We start from the raw sequence: 17,990 nt of genomic DNA on the forward strand, positions 1-17,990 counted from the left end.
GCTCAGGGGTCCAATTAGGGGACCTCCCCAAAGGAGCTGACTGAGGCAATCCCTGCCCCAAGGGGGCCTCCCTGAGCCAAAAAAATTTTTTTTTAATTTATTTATTTTATTTATTTATTTTTGGCTGCATTGAGTCTTCGTTGCGGTGTGCAGGCTTCTCATTGTGGTGGCTTCTCTTGTTGCGGAGCACAGGCTCTAGGCACGTGGGCTTCGGTAGTTGTGGCACGCAGGCTCAGTAGTTGTGGCTCATGGGCTCTAGAGCGCAGGCTCAGTAGTTGTGGCACATGGGCTTAGTTGCTCTGCGGCATGTGGGATCTTCCTGGACCAGGGGAGCCAAAGTTTTAATTAGCATTTTACAGGCTAAACACTGCCTAATGAGACAGGGGTTACCATCCCATTCTACAGACGAGGCAACCCGAGGCTCAGACAGGCAATCAGCATGTCCAAGGTCACACAACCACTGAGAGGCAGAGCAGGATTTAGACCCAAAGCCCAAGGCCTGTAACCTGGGAAATCATTCCCCTCATGGACCCCACCTCAGGCCACAGAGTGTTGGTCAGTAAGGCCACAGGGCTGCACCCCCAGTCCCTAAAGAGGGAAAAGTGCCCCTCTCTGCTCCCACTCAGCCTCCCCTCAACCTCCCAGAAACCTGAAGGCTCTGAGTGTGGGTGTATGTGTGGAAGACCCTGGAGACCTCTTTCGTGGGGCAGGGCTATGGGTCTAAGCTGAGAAAATGATAAGGAGTTTCTGAGGTTACAGATCTGAGGCACCACCCCCATCCCGCCCAGGCACATGAGGCCTCCTGACCATGACCCGAGCTGGCCTGACTGCAAGCCTCCCCGCTCAGCAGCAGCAGCTGTGCCAGCCCAAAGCCAGAGCCGAGCCCTTGGATGCAGTTGCCTGGTAACCAGCCCTAAGTGATGGAAACCCCAGGGGGCCACTAACGTGGGGGCAGCGCTAACCACCTGGCCCAAACCCCACTGCCCCAGCCGGCCTTAGGAAGGCTTCAATGGGCAGTCTACCCGGCCTGCCCATGGTAGGACAGGAGGGTGCTCCGGCACTGGGGGACGGGGCCCAGGCAGGGCCAGGAGGAGCTGGGTTGGCAGCCTCCCAAGACCTTTGAACTGGGGAGCTGGGGGAAGGTAATTCCCTATGGAGGCCAAAGCCTGACCAAAGCGCAGTGGGCACTGGGCAGGAGTCAGGGTTGTGGGTACAGCTTGCCCAGGCCCAAACCACCATCCTGGAAACAGCTGGGCTGCTCTGCCCAGGGCACAGAGGCCCGGGGGAGGGGATCCCCAGAGAATGGCCCTGGATGGGGAAAGAAAGGAGGTGATTAGGGAGGCTGGCAGGAGTCCAGGCTCAGGATGGGGGGAGCAGCCTCCTGCGACACCGAGGGGGAAATGCATCAGCCTCTCCCCTTCTCTCAGGGGCTCCCCCTCCCTGGGCCTCAGTTTTCCTATGTTGGCCGGCAGGCTGCCACTGGCCTCGGGTTTGCGGTCTTGGGTCCTGAGAGGCTGAGAGGGGAAATGCAGGGGCTTCAGGGAAGATTTTGGCAGCAGAGGCTCCTCTTAGGCCCTCACCTCTGGGCCCAGGGAGGTTTTTCTGCCTTTCTTCCCTTTCAGATGTGCACAGTCCCCCTTTGCCATGAACCCTTCACTCCACAACCACGGCCTATCTTAGCCTTGTGCTGGGCACTGGAGTCCCAGTGCTCAGGCAGACCCAGGCTAGTATGGGAGCCAGGCTTGCAACTAGGTAATGGAGATAAGTTCATGGCTAGCATGGAGATAAGTTCAGAATGCTATGAGGCCTCAGAAGAGGTGACCAGACTGAGCCTGGAGCTCTGGAAGGCTTCTTGGAGGAAGGGGTCTGAGCTGAGCCTTGAAGACCAACAGGAGTTAGCAAAGAAAGAGCTGGACAGGCAGCCAAAGCTCAGGGAGAGCATATTCCAAAGCATGGAGGTGTGACCCGGCTTTGGCTCTGGGGGCTGCAGTGGCAGGCCGGTTGGGGAGGGTCAGTCAGGAGGCAGGCAGAAGCCAGAGTGGGAAACTGGATCCTGAAGGCACTGGGGAGCCATGGGAGACTCGAAGCTGGGGGCAGGGAGGATGACAGGGTCAGATGTGGGCATTAGAAAGACCTCTTTGGAGTCAGGGAGGGAATGTTTCCCACTGCTTCCAGCACCTAGCCAGACCCCCTACCCCACCCCACCTGCCAGTGGCTGGGCTCTATCATAGCCAGAATGGGGGACCCTCCCCTGACTCAAGGCCCAGTACCCTATCCCTCAGGCCTCTATCAGGCCACAGCAGCCCCATCCCCACACAAGCAAACATCACGCTGGAGTGTCACGGTCTATTTTTTATCCGTCTCTCTCACCGGCCAGGGAAACAGCACCAGGGTCCCACTCACTGCCAGCATAAAGCCTGTGGGTCCTCAGGAGTTGGTGGAAGGAAGGAAGGGAAGGACAGTCAATCCACCCTGGCTGTTAATTAATCAGAGAGTCCTCCCTCTCCTGCAGTAAGGTCCCCAAATTATTGTGTGCGGGCTTTTCTTCTAGCCAGAAGGCAGGCATGGTCTTCAGAGTGGCCTAGTGAAAAGTCTCCCTTTCTTGGTCTTTGGGATCCCCCTCTGAGAGACTGATTTCCTCTGGAGGTGGGGTCGGGCTCCTCCAGAGTTTGCAGGGGGAGGGTCCCCACTCCCTGCTCACGAGGAGGAGTAGCAGGATCCCCCCGCCCCAAACCTGGCCCTCCCTGCAGAAGGAAACCCTGGTTTTCCAGCACATCTCTGGGAAGTGGCTCACCACACGCTGATGAACCTGCCGCACCCCAGGTCCTATCTAATCCAGACCCCCTGAGAGGCCCTGAGCCCAGGCTGACAGCCCCTGGTTCAGGGGACCCCTCAGGCTCTGCTTGCTTGAGTGGCAGAGGCTTCCTGACCACCCTTCTCTCAGAAGGGTTTGGGGTCACAGAGTCCTGGGCAGGGGGGAGAGTCCCAGCTCCTCCATTTCTTGGCTATGTGGGCAAGCCGCTTCCCCCTCCACCTCTAGAGCTACCACGGGTTGAGGACTTACTATAAAAAACAAGCTGTGAACTCCTTGGATCTCCATGAGCCCTGTGACATTTTCTAATCATGCCCATTTGACTGATGAGCAAACTGAGAGGTTACGGGGTTTGTCTAAGGTGACTCAGCTCAGTAGGTCACACCTCAGTTCACTTATTTTTCACACCCCTGCCTCATATGTTTGTTGTAAGAATTAAATGAGATCATGTCTGTCAAGCGATGGACGGCAAAGCCACGTTCAAGGCGGAGCTCCTTGCCTTCTTGCCTTGCCCACCCACCAGCACTGAGATGTTCCTCTGCTGGGCAGGAGGAGGGAAGGGATGAGGAAGTAGAGAGGACAGAGAGTGCCATAACAGCAATCCGGGGGCCTCCCTGAAGGAGGCAACGTCTATAGCCAGGTCTGAAAGGATTGGGGAGAGCATTGCTGTGTGTCTTGGGAAAAGGCACCACACTTCTCTGTTTCTCTGCCTGTAGGGTGGCTACCAGCACCACATCTCCCTCCCCTGGGGTGAGAAGGAGCTCCTCTGAGGAAAGAAATTTGTAAATAGCAGGGGTGGCCTCATTAGAGAGAATGGCATTGTTATTAATAGCCATGTGTAGGTAACAAGCATAGGTTCAGGAAGCTGACCTCTTACCTCGCCTTCCCAGGGAGCCAGGAGGAGTAATCAGTGTCTGTCTGGGGTGGCGCGGAGGGGGAGAATCTGCCTGTGGAGCCCTGGTGTGTGTGTTGGAGGGGGGGTGGTGAGTGTGAAACCTCCCTTCCAGGCGTCTCTACGCCACTGTTCTTTGTTAACACCAGCCAGGAAACCCACATAAGGGCAGACTATTCCCTTCTCTGTTTTTGCTCACACTGTTTCTTCCAGCCACAATACCATTCCTCCTCTCCAAGACCACAGCCTAATAAACATACAGTGCGGGGCGAGGAGGGGGGGGTTCCCAAGGCAGCCACCTTGTACTGATTACCTTCTTTTATCCAACAAAGGCTTGATAGGCACCTCTCCCAGGCTCTGCACGTGACCTTGGGATAGAGAAGAAGAGGGCAAGGTCATGCCTTCAGGAGCTCATAGTCAGCTGATACTCTACAAACTTTTTATGGTTTACAAGCAATTTCCCACACTGATTTTGTTCATTCAACACTCACTGCAGTCTGTGAGGCAGGTTTCATGGTCCCTGTTTTGCAAGTAAGGAAACTGAGTCTCAGAAAGTTACAAAGTGGCTCCCAAGTCCCCTGCCCTGTGATATCTCTTTTGTAGTCCAAGGTGTCTAAGTGATGCCTAAAAGGAATGGAAAAGACAATGATTAAGTGAAGATACTTTGTGAAGTGGTCTCTGAATTAAGACAAGACTCAGTGGGGCCGCAGAATCTTTTTTTTTTTTTAAATAAATAAATTTATTTATTTGACTGCGTTGGGTCTTTGTTGCTGCATGCGGGCTTTCTCTAGTTGCAGCGAGTGGGGGCTACTCTTCGTTGCAGTGTGTGGGGATCTCCTTGCAGTGCCTTCTTTTGTTGCAGAGCACGGGCTCTAGGCATGCAGGCTTCAGGAGTTGTGGCACGTGGGCTCAGTAGTCGTGGCTCACGGGCTCTAGAGCACAGGCTCAGTAGTTGTGGCACACGGGCTTAGTTGCTCTGCGACATGTGGGATCTTCCAGGCCCAGGGCTCGAACCTGTGTCCCTGAATTGGCAGGCGGATTCTTAACCACTGTGCCACCAGGGAAGTCCTGGGCTGAAGATTCTTAATTGGCCCCCTTGGGGTCTTGTCAGGCTCATCCTGGCCGGGGTGGGCTCCGTTCAGGCTCAGAGAGATTGAAGGGAACACCCAGCCCGCTGAGCATACAACCCGAGAGTTCTGAGACTAGACCCTAAGAGCTGAGAACACTGCCCTCCACCCAACCCCTAATTACAGGGCAGAGGCGGGGGAATGGGTGTCGTGGAGGGGAGGCCAGGTTGGTGAAGAGCAAAAGTGGGGAAGAACAGCCTGTGAGCTGAGGCTTGGCCATGACTCCTTGTCAGCACACAGATGCACTTTCCTGATCCCAGACTGCTGTGTGACTTCGGGAAAGCCCCAACCTTCTCTGAGTCTCTGCTTGCCAGCTCTCTCCGAACTCTATTTCTAAGAACCCTCCAGCTCTCGGTTAAGTGACACCCTCTCTGCTGCCCCCAGGTGACCTTCACTTCCTCTTCCTCCCTGCAGTGCCCAGCCCCTGCTGCTCTAGCTGCTTCCTTACTCTTGGAACCTGTGGCCTTACGCTTGCTCTGCCCTTTGACTCAGGCAGTCCTGACCTTTGGGATCTGAGCAAGTGGCCTGGGTGGTTTTGCCCCATGAACTTGCTCTGACCTTTGGCATGTTCACCTGTTCCCTCCCTCCACTGCACACACCTGTCCCCAGTCCTTGGGAAGCCCAGGAAATGTGAGGGACCAGGTTTTTCAGAGAAGGTAGCAGCACCAAGGGGCTTCTCATCCAACATCAGATGGCCCAGAGAGGGCAAATAGAGAAAGCCCTTCCACCACTTCAGCCCCTCTCTTGGTAACAGGCCATTCCTGGCTGGGGATGCTCCACCCCATCCCACCTCCCAGGCTACACGTGCTCAGGCTTGAGGGAGATTTGTCCTAAAGGTTCAGAGGCCACTTAACAAACCTCCCAGCATCCTCATTCCTGGCTCACCCCAGAGATGGGGAAATCACCCCTTCCTCAGACAGGTATGGTGCCCTAACAGGAATTGATATACATTTGTTTGGAATTTGCCCTCACTGGCTGCACCGAGATGAGGGGACAGACTAAGGAGCCCTTCTCCAGCCTCCTAATGCAACTGTACTAGCCCAAGAGAGCCAGATATTTTATTTTATTTTTTATTTTTTTGCGGTACGCGGGCCTCTCACTGTTGTGGCCTCTCCCGTTGCGGAGCACAGGCTCCGGACGCGCAGGCTCGGCGGCCATGGCTCACGGGCCCACCCGCTCCGCGGCATGTGGGATCCTCCCGGACGGGCACGCGGGGGCACGAACCCGCGTCCCCTGCATCTGCAGGCGGACTCTCAACCACTGCGCCACCAGGGAAGCCCTTTATTTTATATTTTTGAGAGCCAGATATTTTAATACAAACTCTTCTAAGCCTTACGACACAACCACTATGATATAATCCCAGTTTTACTAAAATAAGGAAACTAAAGATCATGAGGTCAAGTGGCGGGCGCAAGGCCGCATAGCTAGAAAGTGACAATGAATGAATGATCTAACGGAGTGACTGAATGAAGGCGTGGGATGGGCGCGCCAGGCGATGGTTCGCAGAGTGCGGTGGGTACAGACCGTGCACAGCGCCCGCGGCCCGGCCCCCAGAGGTCTGGCAGAGGCAGGCCTTTCGCACCCCGGGGCTCAGGGGAGCGCAAGCTCCCAGAGGCGCGGCCGGGCTCTGCCCCAACCGCGCGGGCCGCCCCGCCCCCGCTCCGCCCCCAGCCCGCCCCGCCTGGGACCGCAGACGGCGCCCGGCGGCGGCGCGAAAGGCAGCGAGGAGGGTGGCTCCGGGCTCGGTGCTCACCGCGACTTCCCGTGCAGGGCCCGGCAGGACAAGGACCCGCGGCCTCGGCGGCGCTGGAGGATGCGGCCGCGGCCCCGGGCAGCAGCAGCGGGAACCCCGGTGCCCTGCAGGTAGGAGCTCGCCCACTCGGCGGGCGCGGAAACTTGGGCCGAGTTTGCGGGCGGCGCGTGGGGAAGGGGCGGGTGGCGCTGCCCCAGGGCGCCCCTGCCGGCCGGCCCGGGGATGGAGCGCGCTGGGCCTGGGCTGAGGTGGCTTGGCTCCTGGCTGCCGCGGACCCCCGGCTGGCGGGCTGCGGGGCAGGGGTCGCGCCGCTGCCCCAACTTTCCCCGGACTTCGAGGCCCCCGGGGCCTGGTAGCTCTCTGGAGCCCCGGCGGGGCCCCGGCACCCGATCCTCCGGCGTGGGGCTGGCGAAGAGGAGCTCAGGCCGAGCCCTCGGGCCTCCCGCGGGGCCCGGCTCACGTGGACTGCCCGGGCGGAGATGAGGGGGCGGCGGGGGGCTGGCCTGGGGGGCGTCTGGCACTGAGGCGCCGCGGGGCCCTGGACGCGCCCTACTGGGACGGGACGGCCCTGCGGTTTCCTCGCTACGGCTTGACTCACCCTCTGGCCGCAGCCCAGGCTGGCGGGATCGCCCCGAGGCGGTGGCTGCCCGGATTCTGCTGCCGGGCCGCCCCCTGCCCCCGCCCTCCCGCCAGTCTTTGGGTGTCGGTCCGTGGGGCTGGGTGCGCGGGGGCCCGAACGAGGGGAGAACGCAGTTCTGGAGGGGCGTGTGTGCAGATATGGGCCAGGCACGTACTTGCAGGCACGGGTTTGCATGGGTGGCGGCGGCCTGTGTATCGGCCTGCTGGGGTGCACGTGCGCCCCAGCGCCGCAGGTCAGGGCATGGGGACACCCGGAAGCCGCCGGGGTCGGGTGTGGCGGCAGCCCCAAAGCTAGGTCGACTGAGGGCCCCAGGCACCGGAGTTATGGGCCAAGCAGGTAGGGGAAAGGGGGTGGAGCGGATCCCGCGACCCTTCCCCCACCACGGGAGCCTGGGCTGCCCCTAGATGCGGTTGTAGTGTGGGCAGGGCCCAGAGCCTCAGCTGGGGGAGGTGTGAGAACACGGGAAGGGGAGCCGATTCAGCCCTCTCAGAGAGTCCAAGCGCTGGCCACAGCTGGGCAGGATCGCTCTCTTCTTCCTGGTCTTGCCCAGCGTCCATCCGGAGACCCCTTAGGCGTTGGAAGAGGGAATTGAGCCACGGAGCTGTTTGCTCCCCCTGCTGCGTAGGGCAGGGATGGCACAGCGGTGCTGGGCTCTTCTGGGCGCTGCTCGAGGTTGGTCCTCCCAGCCCAGCTGCAACCTCAGCCAGCAAGCAGCTCGGTGGCCCAAAGGGTGATGCGACCCTGCCCCCTGGGGTCCCGCCCTTCTCTGAACATTTGCTTGCCTCTTGCTGCGTGTGTGGGGGGGAAGGAGGCACCTACATGTTGGCTACCGTTTAGAGTGGCGTGTGTAAAATATTGGGCTCTCCCCATCTCCTAAGAGCCGGAGGTAATGTTACCCCCATACCCTTCATAGTCCTCTGCCGGCTCCCTGGAGCCCCCATCTCTCCCCCAAAGACCCTTGGGGGTCCCAAGTGGCCTCACCTTTATTGGGCTAAGTCCCAGGGGAGTGTCTCAGGAAGTCTCCAGGGTCAAGGGCATGCAATGGGCAGAGCCTAGGAGAGAAGGGCTCTTGAGGCCGGGGGTGGGTATGGAGAAGGCCCCAAGGAGTGTGTGGGGGAGGTGAGACTAGAGCCAGCACTTATTAACCCAGAGCCCCCCAAGGGCAGGGGGGCTCAGCACTCCCCAAACCATACAACCCCTTCTTGCCAAGTTGCTGTGCAGCAGGGTGGGGGCTTTCCGCTTGGGGTGCAGGGCCCTGTCATAGGGCGCTGCTGTCGGTATTGTGGCTCTGATGCTCCTTCCTGTCTTCTCGGAGCACCCACTTCTCCAGGCTGGCCAGAGGTGTTGGATTCTGGCCCGGAGATGAGATAGCTTTCTTTCTGAGTCGTGTCTGGCTTCCTTGGTGCACTTAGGCTGGGATGAGAGTAGGCATTGGCCCCCACATTACCCTCGGCTTTTTCTGTCCCCAAAATGTGCTGGTCTAACTCTGAGCGTGTGGGTGTCGTTGGCCACCAGCCGGAAGGGAGAAGACTGAGAGGGGGGGCTGATCTTGGCTTGGTGATAGAAACTTGTGACACCTGTCCCATGGCCTAATGATAGCAAGATTGAGCTGATTCATCCTTTCTAAGCCACCTGAGGGTTTCGGGGAACAGGGCACTGGGGGAGGTAGAAGCAGGTCAATGTGGTCCTAGTAGACTGGCCTCAGATGACCCCCTCCTGTGCCATTGGGTGCCTGCTGCCTTGAGGAAAGCCACACTTGACCTCTCTGAGCCTATAGGTCCCAGTCCTTGCTTGGCCTTGCTTGAGGACCTTAGTCTTTCTCTGGTACTCAGTTTTTCCATCAATACAATGGGGGTCGTTGCCAACTAGCACTTTGTGACCCCTGGAAGCTCCTTCCCTGCATATTCACATCCTCTCGCCTCCCCACCTGCTCCATGGTCCTGTGCTGCCCCCATGTTCTTGGAATAGCTGCAGTTTGGGGGCTGGGATGGGCACAGGTTCTCCTCCCCTCCCCTTTTGGGAGCTTCCTGTTGGCGCCACAGCACCATCTGCTGGACAGCCTTTGCTCTCCTCCTGGGGGTGGGTCTGGGGTGGGGCTTATACAAAGGGTTGTGCTGGGGTACTACCCTCTAAAACTAAGCCCAGTATCTGTCCTCCTGGGCCTAGGGACCCGGGTTCCAGGCCTGGCTCTGCTATTTTCGCTGAGACTGGCAGGTCAGAAAGTGAGATCTAGAGTATCACAGGGAATCTGAATTTGTAGACAGTGCCTGATTCCACGTCTTGGCCGCTGTAGGCATCTAGAGATCACTATGGCATCTTGGAATAAGAACTTGTAGTGAGAGGTAGGAAGCCTGCCTCTCCTCCCATGTCTTTCATCAGTGACTTTGGGATGAATGGGTCTCCTCGTCTGTAAATGGGTGGAGGTGTGGGCGGGAGGAGTAGCCAAGCGAAGCCATCCTCAGACTGTGTTCTGCAAAGTCTGAAATCGTGGAAGGGGCCTTGGGAGTCATGTGGAGGAAAGCTGAACAGAAGGGGCTCCTGGAGTGGGGGCAGGGGTACGTTAGGGCTGCTGTACAAGAATTCACTAAACAGAGGGTTCTGCAGCTTACAAAATAAAGTTGGCTTATGCCTTCATTCATTCATCCATACAGTCTTTACTGAGCATTTACTAAGTGCCAAGTTCTTGGGCATGGCAACGAGCCAGCAAGAGCAACAGCCTTCTGTTGCTTGCCTGTCACCTGTTTTTCTGACAGCCCCTGCCTCTCCCTCTCTCTCCCAGGTCAGCAGTTGAGTAGCTGGGGCCCTGGAGGGCTTGAAGCCTTCACAGTGATGGCGGAGAAGCGGCCACTGGGGACCCTGGGGCCTGTGATGTACGGCAAGCTGCCCCGCCTAGAGGCAGACTCTGGGCCCGGGCACAGCCTGCCCCCCTCTGCTGGTAACCAGGAGCCCTGCAGCTACAAAGGTGCCTACTTCTCCTGCCCCATGGGGGGTCCTCCGAAGACAGGGTCTGAGCGGTTGGCCTCCTGGACCCCATACCCACCCTTGTACCCCACCAGCATGGCAGGACCCCCACTTCGGGCAGACAACCTTCTGACCAGCTGCCTGCTCTACCGCCCACCCACAGAAAGCTCCGAGAAAGTACAGGACTCTGGCCCGGTTGAGCTCCTACCCTTCGGTGCCCAGGCTCACTCCTACCCAGGCCTACCACTGGCGGCACCCAAACCTGTCTACCGCAACCCTCTGTGTTATGGGCTCTCAACCTGCCTGGGGGAAGGGGCAGCAAAGAGGCCCCTGGATGTTGATTGGACGCTGGTGACTGGATCCCTGTTACCCCCCGCCGACCCATCTTGTTCTCTGCCCCCAGCTCCTGGCAAGGGCCAGTCCCTGGATGGTACCTTCTTGCGTGGGGTGCCAGCTGGGACGTCTGGCAAAGACTCCTCGGTGAGCTTCTCCCCGTGCCAGGCATTCTTGGAGAAGTATCGGACCATCCACAGCACGGGCTTCCTGGCCTCCAAGTATGCAGGTCCTTACTCTGGGGACCCCAAGCAGTCATTGTCCGAGGGACCCCCCAGTCCTTGGACGCAGCTGGCCCAACCTCTGGGACCAGCCTGCCAGGATGCAGTGCCCACCCACTATCCGCTGCCCCATCCCGCACAGGCCCTTCCTTGCCCTCCAGCCTGTCGCCACCCAGAGAAGCAGGGCAGCTATGGCTCAGTGCTTCCACCGCAGCCTCTGGGAGCCCACAAGGGGGCCGGGTACCCAGCTGGTGGGCTAAGCAGCCCCTACCTGAGGCAGCAGGCAGCTCAGACACCCTATATGCCCCCAGTGGGGTTGGACACTTATTCCTACCCCTCTGCCCCCCTCCCAGCACCCTCGCCAGGCCTCAGGCTGGAGCCGCCTCTCGCCCCACGCTGCCCAGTGGACTTTGCTCCCCAGACGCTGGGCTTTCCTTACGCCCGGGATGACCTCTCTCTCTATGGAGCATCCCCAGGGCTCGGAGGGACGCCGCCTTCCCAGAACAGTGTGCAGGCTGTGCCACAGCCCGGTGCCTTCCAGCGGGCATGCCAGCCTCTGCCTGCCAGCCAGCCATGCTTAGAGCCTGCAAGGCCTGCAGAGAAGCCAGTGCAGGAAGCTGAGGAGAAGATGTGGCTGCCCAGCTGCAGGAGAGAGCAGCCCCAGCCCCACCTCGATGAGCACCCTGGGGCACCCATCATCATTGGAGATAGTCCAGTTCCACGCACCCCACCGGCACTCCCGCCCTGTGCCCAGGAGCGCCAGTCTCTTACGCAGAACGAGGGCACACTGCCACCCAGCTCCCCACCCATGCCCATTATCGACAACGTCTTCAGCTTGGCCCCCTACCGTGACTACCTGGACGTGCAGGCACCTGAGGCCACAGCTGAGCCAGACCCGGCCCCAGCCCCCAGTGAGAACCATGACAAAGACTGCAGGGGATCTCTGCCTGGCCGGGAAGCCCCCTCGAGTGTGCACGCCTCACTTAAGGAGGAGGTGGCACTGGACTTGAGTGTGAAGAAGACCGCGGCAGAGGCCCCCCCTACCAAGGTCCCTCATCCCGCAGGGCATGCCAAGCCCACCGCAGCTGTGGATGTGCCAGGTGCGGGAAACACAGTCTCCGACATGCCAGGTGTGGGGGACACAGTCTCAGATCGGCAAGTCCTGAAAAAGGTAGTCACAGAGGCACCGGACCTGCCTGGGGTGCCAGTGACCACAGAGGCGACCCCAAGGACCAACTTCCACAGCTCTGTAGCCTTCATGTTCCGAAAATTCAAGATCCTCCGGCCAGCACCCTTGCCTGCAACTGTGGTTCCAGGCGTGGTCCCAGCTGTGCCCACCTCAGGCCCTGCTCAGCCTGCACCCACCCCCACACCTGTGCCCGCTGGACTACAGATTCTCACCCAGCCCTTGCCCGTGGCCTGCTTCAACCTGGCGCTGCCCAGCCCTCCAGCTGTAGCCATGACCTCCCCCGCCTCGGCCCCTGCTCCGGCTCCATCACCTGCACCGGCTCCGGCTCCGGCTCCGGCTCCGGCTCCAGCTCCGGCTCCAGTTGTAGGCCCCGCTCCAGCGTCTACTCCCGCCACAGCAGACTCCTCAGAGCAACACTTTGCAGGACTGCATGCCTCCCTCTGTGACGCCATCTCGGGCTCAGTGGCCCACTCCCCACCGGAAAAGCTGCGCGAGTGGCTTGAGACGTCTGGGCCTTGGGGCCGGGCGGCGTGGCAGGACTGCCAGGGTGTGCAGGGGCTGCTGAGCAAGCTGCTGTCCCAGCTGCAGAGCTTCATGTGCACGCAGCAGTGCCCCTTCCCCCACGTGGTGCGGGCCGGGGCCATCTTCGTGCCCATCCACCTGGTGAAGGAGCGGCTCTTCCCGCGGCTGCCACCCGCTTCCGTGGACCACGTGCTGCAGGAGCATCGCGTGGAGCTGCGGCCCACCACGCTGTCGGAGGAGCGGGCCCTGCGGGAGCGCGCCCTGCACGGCTGCACGTCGCGCATGCTGAAGCTGCTGGCGCTGCGCCAGCTGCCCGACATCTACCCTGACCTGCTGGGCCTTCAGTGGCGAGACTGTGTACGCCGCCAGCTGGGTGAGCATGGGGCAGCCCCAGTAGCCACCGGAGCTGTGTGAGCGAGTGACAGGTGTGTGGGCTGTGTGAGTGGTCACAGCCAGGGGCTGAGGGATTCCCGGGCTTCTGGAAAGAGCTCGTGCCTGGGGAGGGGGCTGGCCTTCCAGGGTAGGCTCTGTGGGTGCCCGCATCCCTCTTCACCCCCAGCATCAATGAGTGCCTGCACAGCCTCCTTTGTAAGTCTCTGAACATGCCAACTGCTCTGTCCCCAGGAAAACTTGGCCTTCCCTGGCGCAGCACCCTCCCAGGTTCCCCCCTCATCCTCCGTGGTGCCTGTCTGAGGTCATCTCCCCCTGTGTCTGTCCCGCCCCGCTCCCCTCTTCCGAGCTCAAGCCCCAAATACCTGACTGCGTGCTGGGCTTCTGCACCTGGGGGCTCTTCAACCCTTAACTCCTCCCAAACCACGCTCCTGACCTTTCCCCTGAGCTCGCTTCCCATCCCCGTCTTTCCCGTCTCAGCAACACTGCACTCATCCAGCACCTCGTACCCCAAACCTGGGAGGGGGAGGGGTCCCACCCTCCCTCCCTCCCTCCCGGAACACTTTTAAATGTGTAATTCCCCAGTCCTCCCAGATATTTACACACACAGAAATTGCCTGTAAGTCGGAGCGTCCTTTTGTGGTTTGCTTCTCCCTACCAAATAACCTGTGCACGGTGTTCTCCAATGTGCTGTTTTGTGTCTGGGAGCATCTTCTGCCTCCGTTCAGGTAGCTGGACCTTGCTCTGGGGAGTGGCTGTAGTGCCTCACGGCGGGTACCATCAGGATCACTCTTCTTCAGCCGCGGCTTTGGTGATGGTGTCAAGTGGTGTCTGTCGTTGCCTGTCCTACTTCAGGACATCTGGCACTGAGGCCAGAGGCCCGCTCTGTAGTCCCCCTGCCTTACGTCCACCAGGCCTCTGGTTGTGTCTCCACAGAAACTTTCTTGTCCCCTTCCCATCCTGGCAGTCTTGCCCTGGTCCAGACTCCATATCGGGGTGGAGAGGGGGCCTGAGGCAGCGAGGTGCTGATGTGGAGTTTGGGGTGTGGGTGATGAGCATTGCTGAGCACTTACAAAGTTGGGGCATTTGCCCTAATGGGGTGCAAAGAAAATGCAAGTACAAGCATTCTATTCCTGGGTGAGAAAGAGTGAAGGTGGGTGTCATGCCTCACTCACAAGCCCCCCAGCCAGTCTTCTCTCTATACATTTGGGCTCTCTGGGGCCCAGAGAGGGACAGGTCCTCTGGACAGTGGGTCACAGGCACATCACAGACCCCTCCTGCTCTGACCAAGCCTACGAGAGTCTGGGGCCCAGCCTCCTACCACTGGCTGCATTTTGGTGCCCCCGTCCCCATTCCCTCCTGTATCCTTATGGGGCCACTCCTCAGTGGTGTCCTTAGATAGTGCTCCCCTGACAGCCCCCCTTCCAGGTAGGTGTGCTCTTGGTCAGAAGGCCCCTCCCATTCCCTCCACCCCTTCCTCCACTCCCTCCCTCCCTCCGGGCACTGCTGTCTGGGCAGTCCCTGCCTGGCTCTTGTTCCGGTTCTGGGGGTGATGTGACAGAAGAATGATGGTACCCTTATATGTGGCAGGGTCCTCTCTCTGTATGCCTCAGTTTCCCCACCTGTTCAGTGAGCCTTTGGATCAGACCAATGGTTTCTGGCCTGTTGAGCGCCTTTCCTCTTGTCCTTGCACCCAAAGGGTCCCTGGGGGGTGCCCCCATTAGATAGAGTGCTGGTATCACCCGAGGAGAAGCACACCCTTTCGGCTTGACGGGCATGACGGTCTGGCCAGTGCACATGCTGGGAAAGGGTCATGATGTCTGTGACCCTGCCAGGGCCGCCCTGACCTGGGACAGTAGAACCACCGGTCTAGATGGCTTTGGAGGCCTGGAGATGGGACTTGAGGGTGTTGGGGGTCTGCAGCCTGACGGTATGTTCATTTTCCAGGTGACTTTGACACTGAGGCTGGATCTGTGCCCTCCTCAGAGCCCACCGTGGCCAGAGAGGAGCCAGAGAGCCTAGACCTGGCTTGGAAGTTGTCTGCCCCCAAAGCCAAAAAGCCGGGGAGGAAGCCACCAACCCCTGGCCTGGAGAAAGCAGAGGCAACTGCTGGAGGAGGGTCCCGAGGTGCCTCACCCACCCCTGCTGCTGGTGCCAGCTTGCCCGGCCCCGCGATGAGGGCGCGCTTCCGCAGCCTGCTCGAATCCGCCTGGCTCAATGGCCTGGCTCTGCCCACTTGGGGCCACAAGGCCTCAGGACCCGACCGGACCGCGCCCCGCCCGCAGCTGTTGGGCAGCCAGAGTCATCAGCTGTAGCCTTGGTCGCCTCTGCTGTTTGGAGATCTGGGGATCACTCTGTGGCCCGCTTCTGCCGGTCCAGCTGCTGAGGGCCAGGAGCGGACATGGCCTTGGGGTTTCTCCGGCTCTTACCCTGCCCCCGCCCCCCACCCCAGGCTGGGCTGAGAGCCCCTGAGCTTTTAACTTGAGGGCCTTTATCAGAAAGGACTACTTCCTATTTCTTCCTTAGAGAAAACGTGTGGGCTTTGGAGCCCGACAGACTTGGGCTTGAATCCTGGCTCCTGTTCCTTGCTGTGTAAACGGGCAGGCCACTTCCTCTCTTGCGCCCTCAGTTCCCCATTTGTAAAATAGGACAACACAGCCTACCTCACAGGGTTGTTGTGGGGTGATGCCTGACACACACCCATCACGGTTTGCTCTCTGCTTCCTGCCCAGGACAGGAGCCTAGATCTCAGCCAGGGCCTGGAATAGGAGGCTGAGGCCCGCAGAACCTTCCTCTAGAAAGTCTTGATGTGTCATAGGACTTGGTCATCTGAGAGTGGTATGTTGTCCAGTGTATATGGCTCACACACTTTCTAGAGTCATTTCCCAGGAAAGCCTAGGGCTACATACAGCCCCAGCATTTGGGGTTGGGCCCTAACCCCCGAGTCTGGAGCTCCTTGAGGGAGCCTTCCCCTCCCATCCCCTGCTACAGGGGGTGCAGGGATACAGCCTGGGGCTGGCATCCTTGTCCTGGGCCTGCTGCTTTCACCCCTGGGAGGCCCCAGCCTGTGCTGAATTGACACCAGTGACTTCCCTGAGGTGCCGCCCCAACCTGGTGCATTTTCCCAGGAAAGTTGTGTGTTTGCCGGAAGCCAAGCAGCTGCAGGGACTCAGGGACTAAAAAAGGGACAGGCTGAGTGACAGCTCAGTCCTGGGAGGTCTCCGAAGATGTCAACTAAGGACCTTGGCCCTCCCCAAGCCAGGGCCGCATCAGCCAGGCCTGCTGTGGGTTACCTTCTTGCAGAGTGCTGAACTGAGCCAGAGGCTGGCAAACCAGGCCCTTGGCCTAGTTAAGGTCTGTGATAAGGCTGTGGGCCCTGGAGGCAGGCCATTAAACATAAAAGCATTTGGGTTGTGTTTGGACCTGGGGCCTGACTGTGTCTTGGGGGGAGGTCATAGATTTCATATGTCATCGCCAGGTGATGTCATCACTAGCCCTTCACTCAGAGGCTGCAGCTCTCCCTGCTCCCAGCCCAGAAGATGCTGAGGCCGACGAGCACGCTGTGCCCGCTAGCTCCGGCCACATGGGCCCTCACCACATGCCCACGGTGCAGCCGTTTCCCTGCTCAGGCAAAGCCTCTCCCTCCTGAGACCCATGTGGGTCCTGGTGGTCGCTGGTATGTAGCCCACTGCCCAGTGAGAAATGCTGGTCACCAGACCCTATTGTGTGCCCCTCTGCCAGGACCGAGGATGTGCCTGCCAAGGGCTGGGTAAAACAGAGCTGTCCCCATCTCTCCACTGAGGGCCGGCCCCTCTTACAACCTTAGCTGGGCTTAGGTTCCCTCCAGACACCCTGCCTCTGCTGGCATGTATTCCCATAGAGGTTTGTTCTCAGGGCTGCTGAGGTTGCCTCCTGGCCGTGGTTTCCCACTCAGTCTGGGCAGAGCCAGTCTGTGAGGGCTGGTCACACCTGCCAGCATCTATCCTAATATCTGTGGGTCTTCACTGAGCTCAGCTACACTATTTGTGGAGACCCATTGCCCCCAGTACTCTATCCACACAGGCCCTTGGAGTCCTTCCCAGGCCAGGAGATAGGTAACTCCAACACACGTGGTGACTGCAGTGCAGAACCTGGGGGAAGGGTGCCATGGAAGCTCAGAAGGGACCTGGCCTAACCGGGGTGTGAGGAGGTGTCCTTGGGTCCCAGAAGAGGTGCTGCCTGAAGTGGGCCTTGGAGCCAAGTAGGAAGATGTGGGTAAATGAGTGCCAAGTGCTTCCTGAGTCAGGGGAACAGCATGTGCAGGGTCCCAGAGGAAATAGGTGTGGCTGGAGTGCCGGAACGAGATGGGAGGAGGCGGGGCCCGGAAACAAGGCTCAAATCCAGTCTGCTCCTACCACGTCAACTCTCTCTTGCAACCTGAAGAGCTGGGGTGTGGTTCATGTTTACAGAAAGCTGAAGTGTTGGAGAGTTTGAATCACTCCGGGCTACTAGCGTAGGCAGGGAGAGACAGGATTGCAACGTAGGCGAGGTCACTGAACCCCCGGGCCCTGGGCTTCTGCAGCCTGCCAGCCTCACCCACCCGGCTACCAGGGCCTTGCTGGATTTGGCTGTGATTCTTCCCTTCTTTGCTTTTAATTTTCTTTTCCTTCCTTCTTTCCTCTGCCCTCTTCCCTCCTTTCCTGCCTTCCTTGTACACCTGCTGTGTCCCTGTCACGTGCCAGGCGTGCATCTTGCTCACAGTTACCTGGCAGGATCTGAGGCCTCGAGATAGGACTCCGCACCCGAGTCCGCCTGCGGCCCTAGAGGACCGTAATGGTGCAGAGGCTGGATGAGAGCAGTGCAGAGCTGGAGCTGGTAGGGGGAGGCGGCTGCGTCCCTTGGGACAACTGTGTCCTGGGAGCCCAGTCTGAGGGGAGAGACCTGGCCCTGGCCTGAGGGATCTGTTAAGGGAGGAGATATGACAGCATCCTAAGGAGCCCAGCCTAAGGTGGAGGGGACGGGAACAGAACTCTGCCCCGGGACTCTTGTCAGGGAGGCAGTGCTATCACCCCTCACAGTTTTTCAGAAAGCCTGTTCCATTCTTTGGTGGGGATATTGATGGCTAAGAGCTGAGGGCAAGGAGGGGGTGGTGGGGTGTGGAGCTGAGTGTG

The 17,990-nt window shown here is 59.5% G+C and overlaps 1 protein-coding gene and 1 long non-coding RNA gene across 2 annotated transcripts; one reads left to right on the plus strand and one right to left on the minus strand.

Moving 5' to 3' along the window:
* Positions 1 to 279: 279 nt before the first annotated feature.
* On the minus strand, positions 280 to 6,682 carry LOC309818740. The gene is made up of 4 exons (XR_014296374.1): positions 6,585 to 6,682; positions 4,018 to 4,072; positions 2,371 to 2,417; positions 280 to 319 (listed from the first exon to the last, which is right to left on the minus strand). It is a non-coding gene; the product is annotated as an uncharacterized lncRNA (long non-coding RNA).
* A 3,335-nt stretch (positions 6,683 to 10,017) lies between these two features.
* On the plus strand, positions 10,018 to 16,239 carry LOC309819007 (uncharacterized protein C15orf39). Its single transcript, XM_082649074.1, has 2 exons — positions 10,018 to 12,823; positions 14,788 to 16,239. The coding sequence occupies exons 1-2, from the start codon at positions 10,054 to 10,056 to the stop codon at positions 15,153 to 15,155; spliced, it is 3,138 nt and encodes a 1,045-aa protein (XP_082505200.1). The 5' UTR covers positions 10,018 to 10,053; the 3' UTR covers positions 15,156 to 16,239.
* The last annotated feature ends 1,751 nt before the right edge of the window (positions 16,240 to 17,990 follow it).

Source organism: Grampus griseus (assembly GCF_964374135.1).
Source record: "Grampus griseus genome assembly, chromosome: 2".
Lineage (NCBI taxonomy): Eukaryota > Metazoa > Chordata > Mammalia > Artiodactyla > Delphinidae > Grampus > Grampus griseus.

What these genes read in the sequence shown, in the direction of transcription:
- LOC309819007 (XM_082649074.1), top strand. Translation starts at nt 10,054, where the DNA reads ATGGCGGAGAAGCGGCCACTGGGGACCCTGGGGCCTGTGATGTACGGC. An exon ending in CTGTGTACGCCGCCAGCTGG is followed by an intron (nt 12,824 to 14,787) that starts GTGAGCATGGGG and finishes TTCATTTTCCAG; the next exon opens with GTGACTTTGACACTGAGGCT.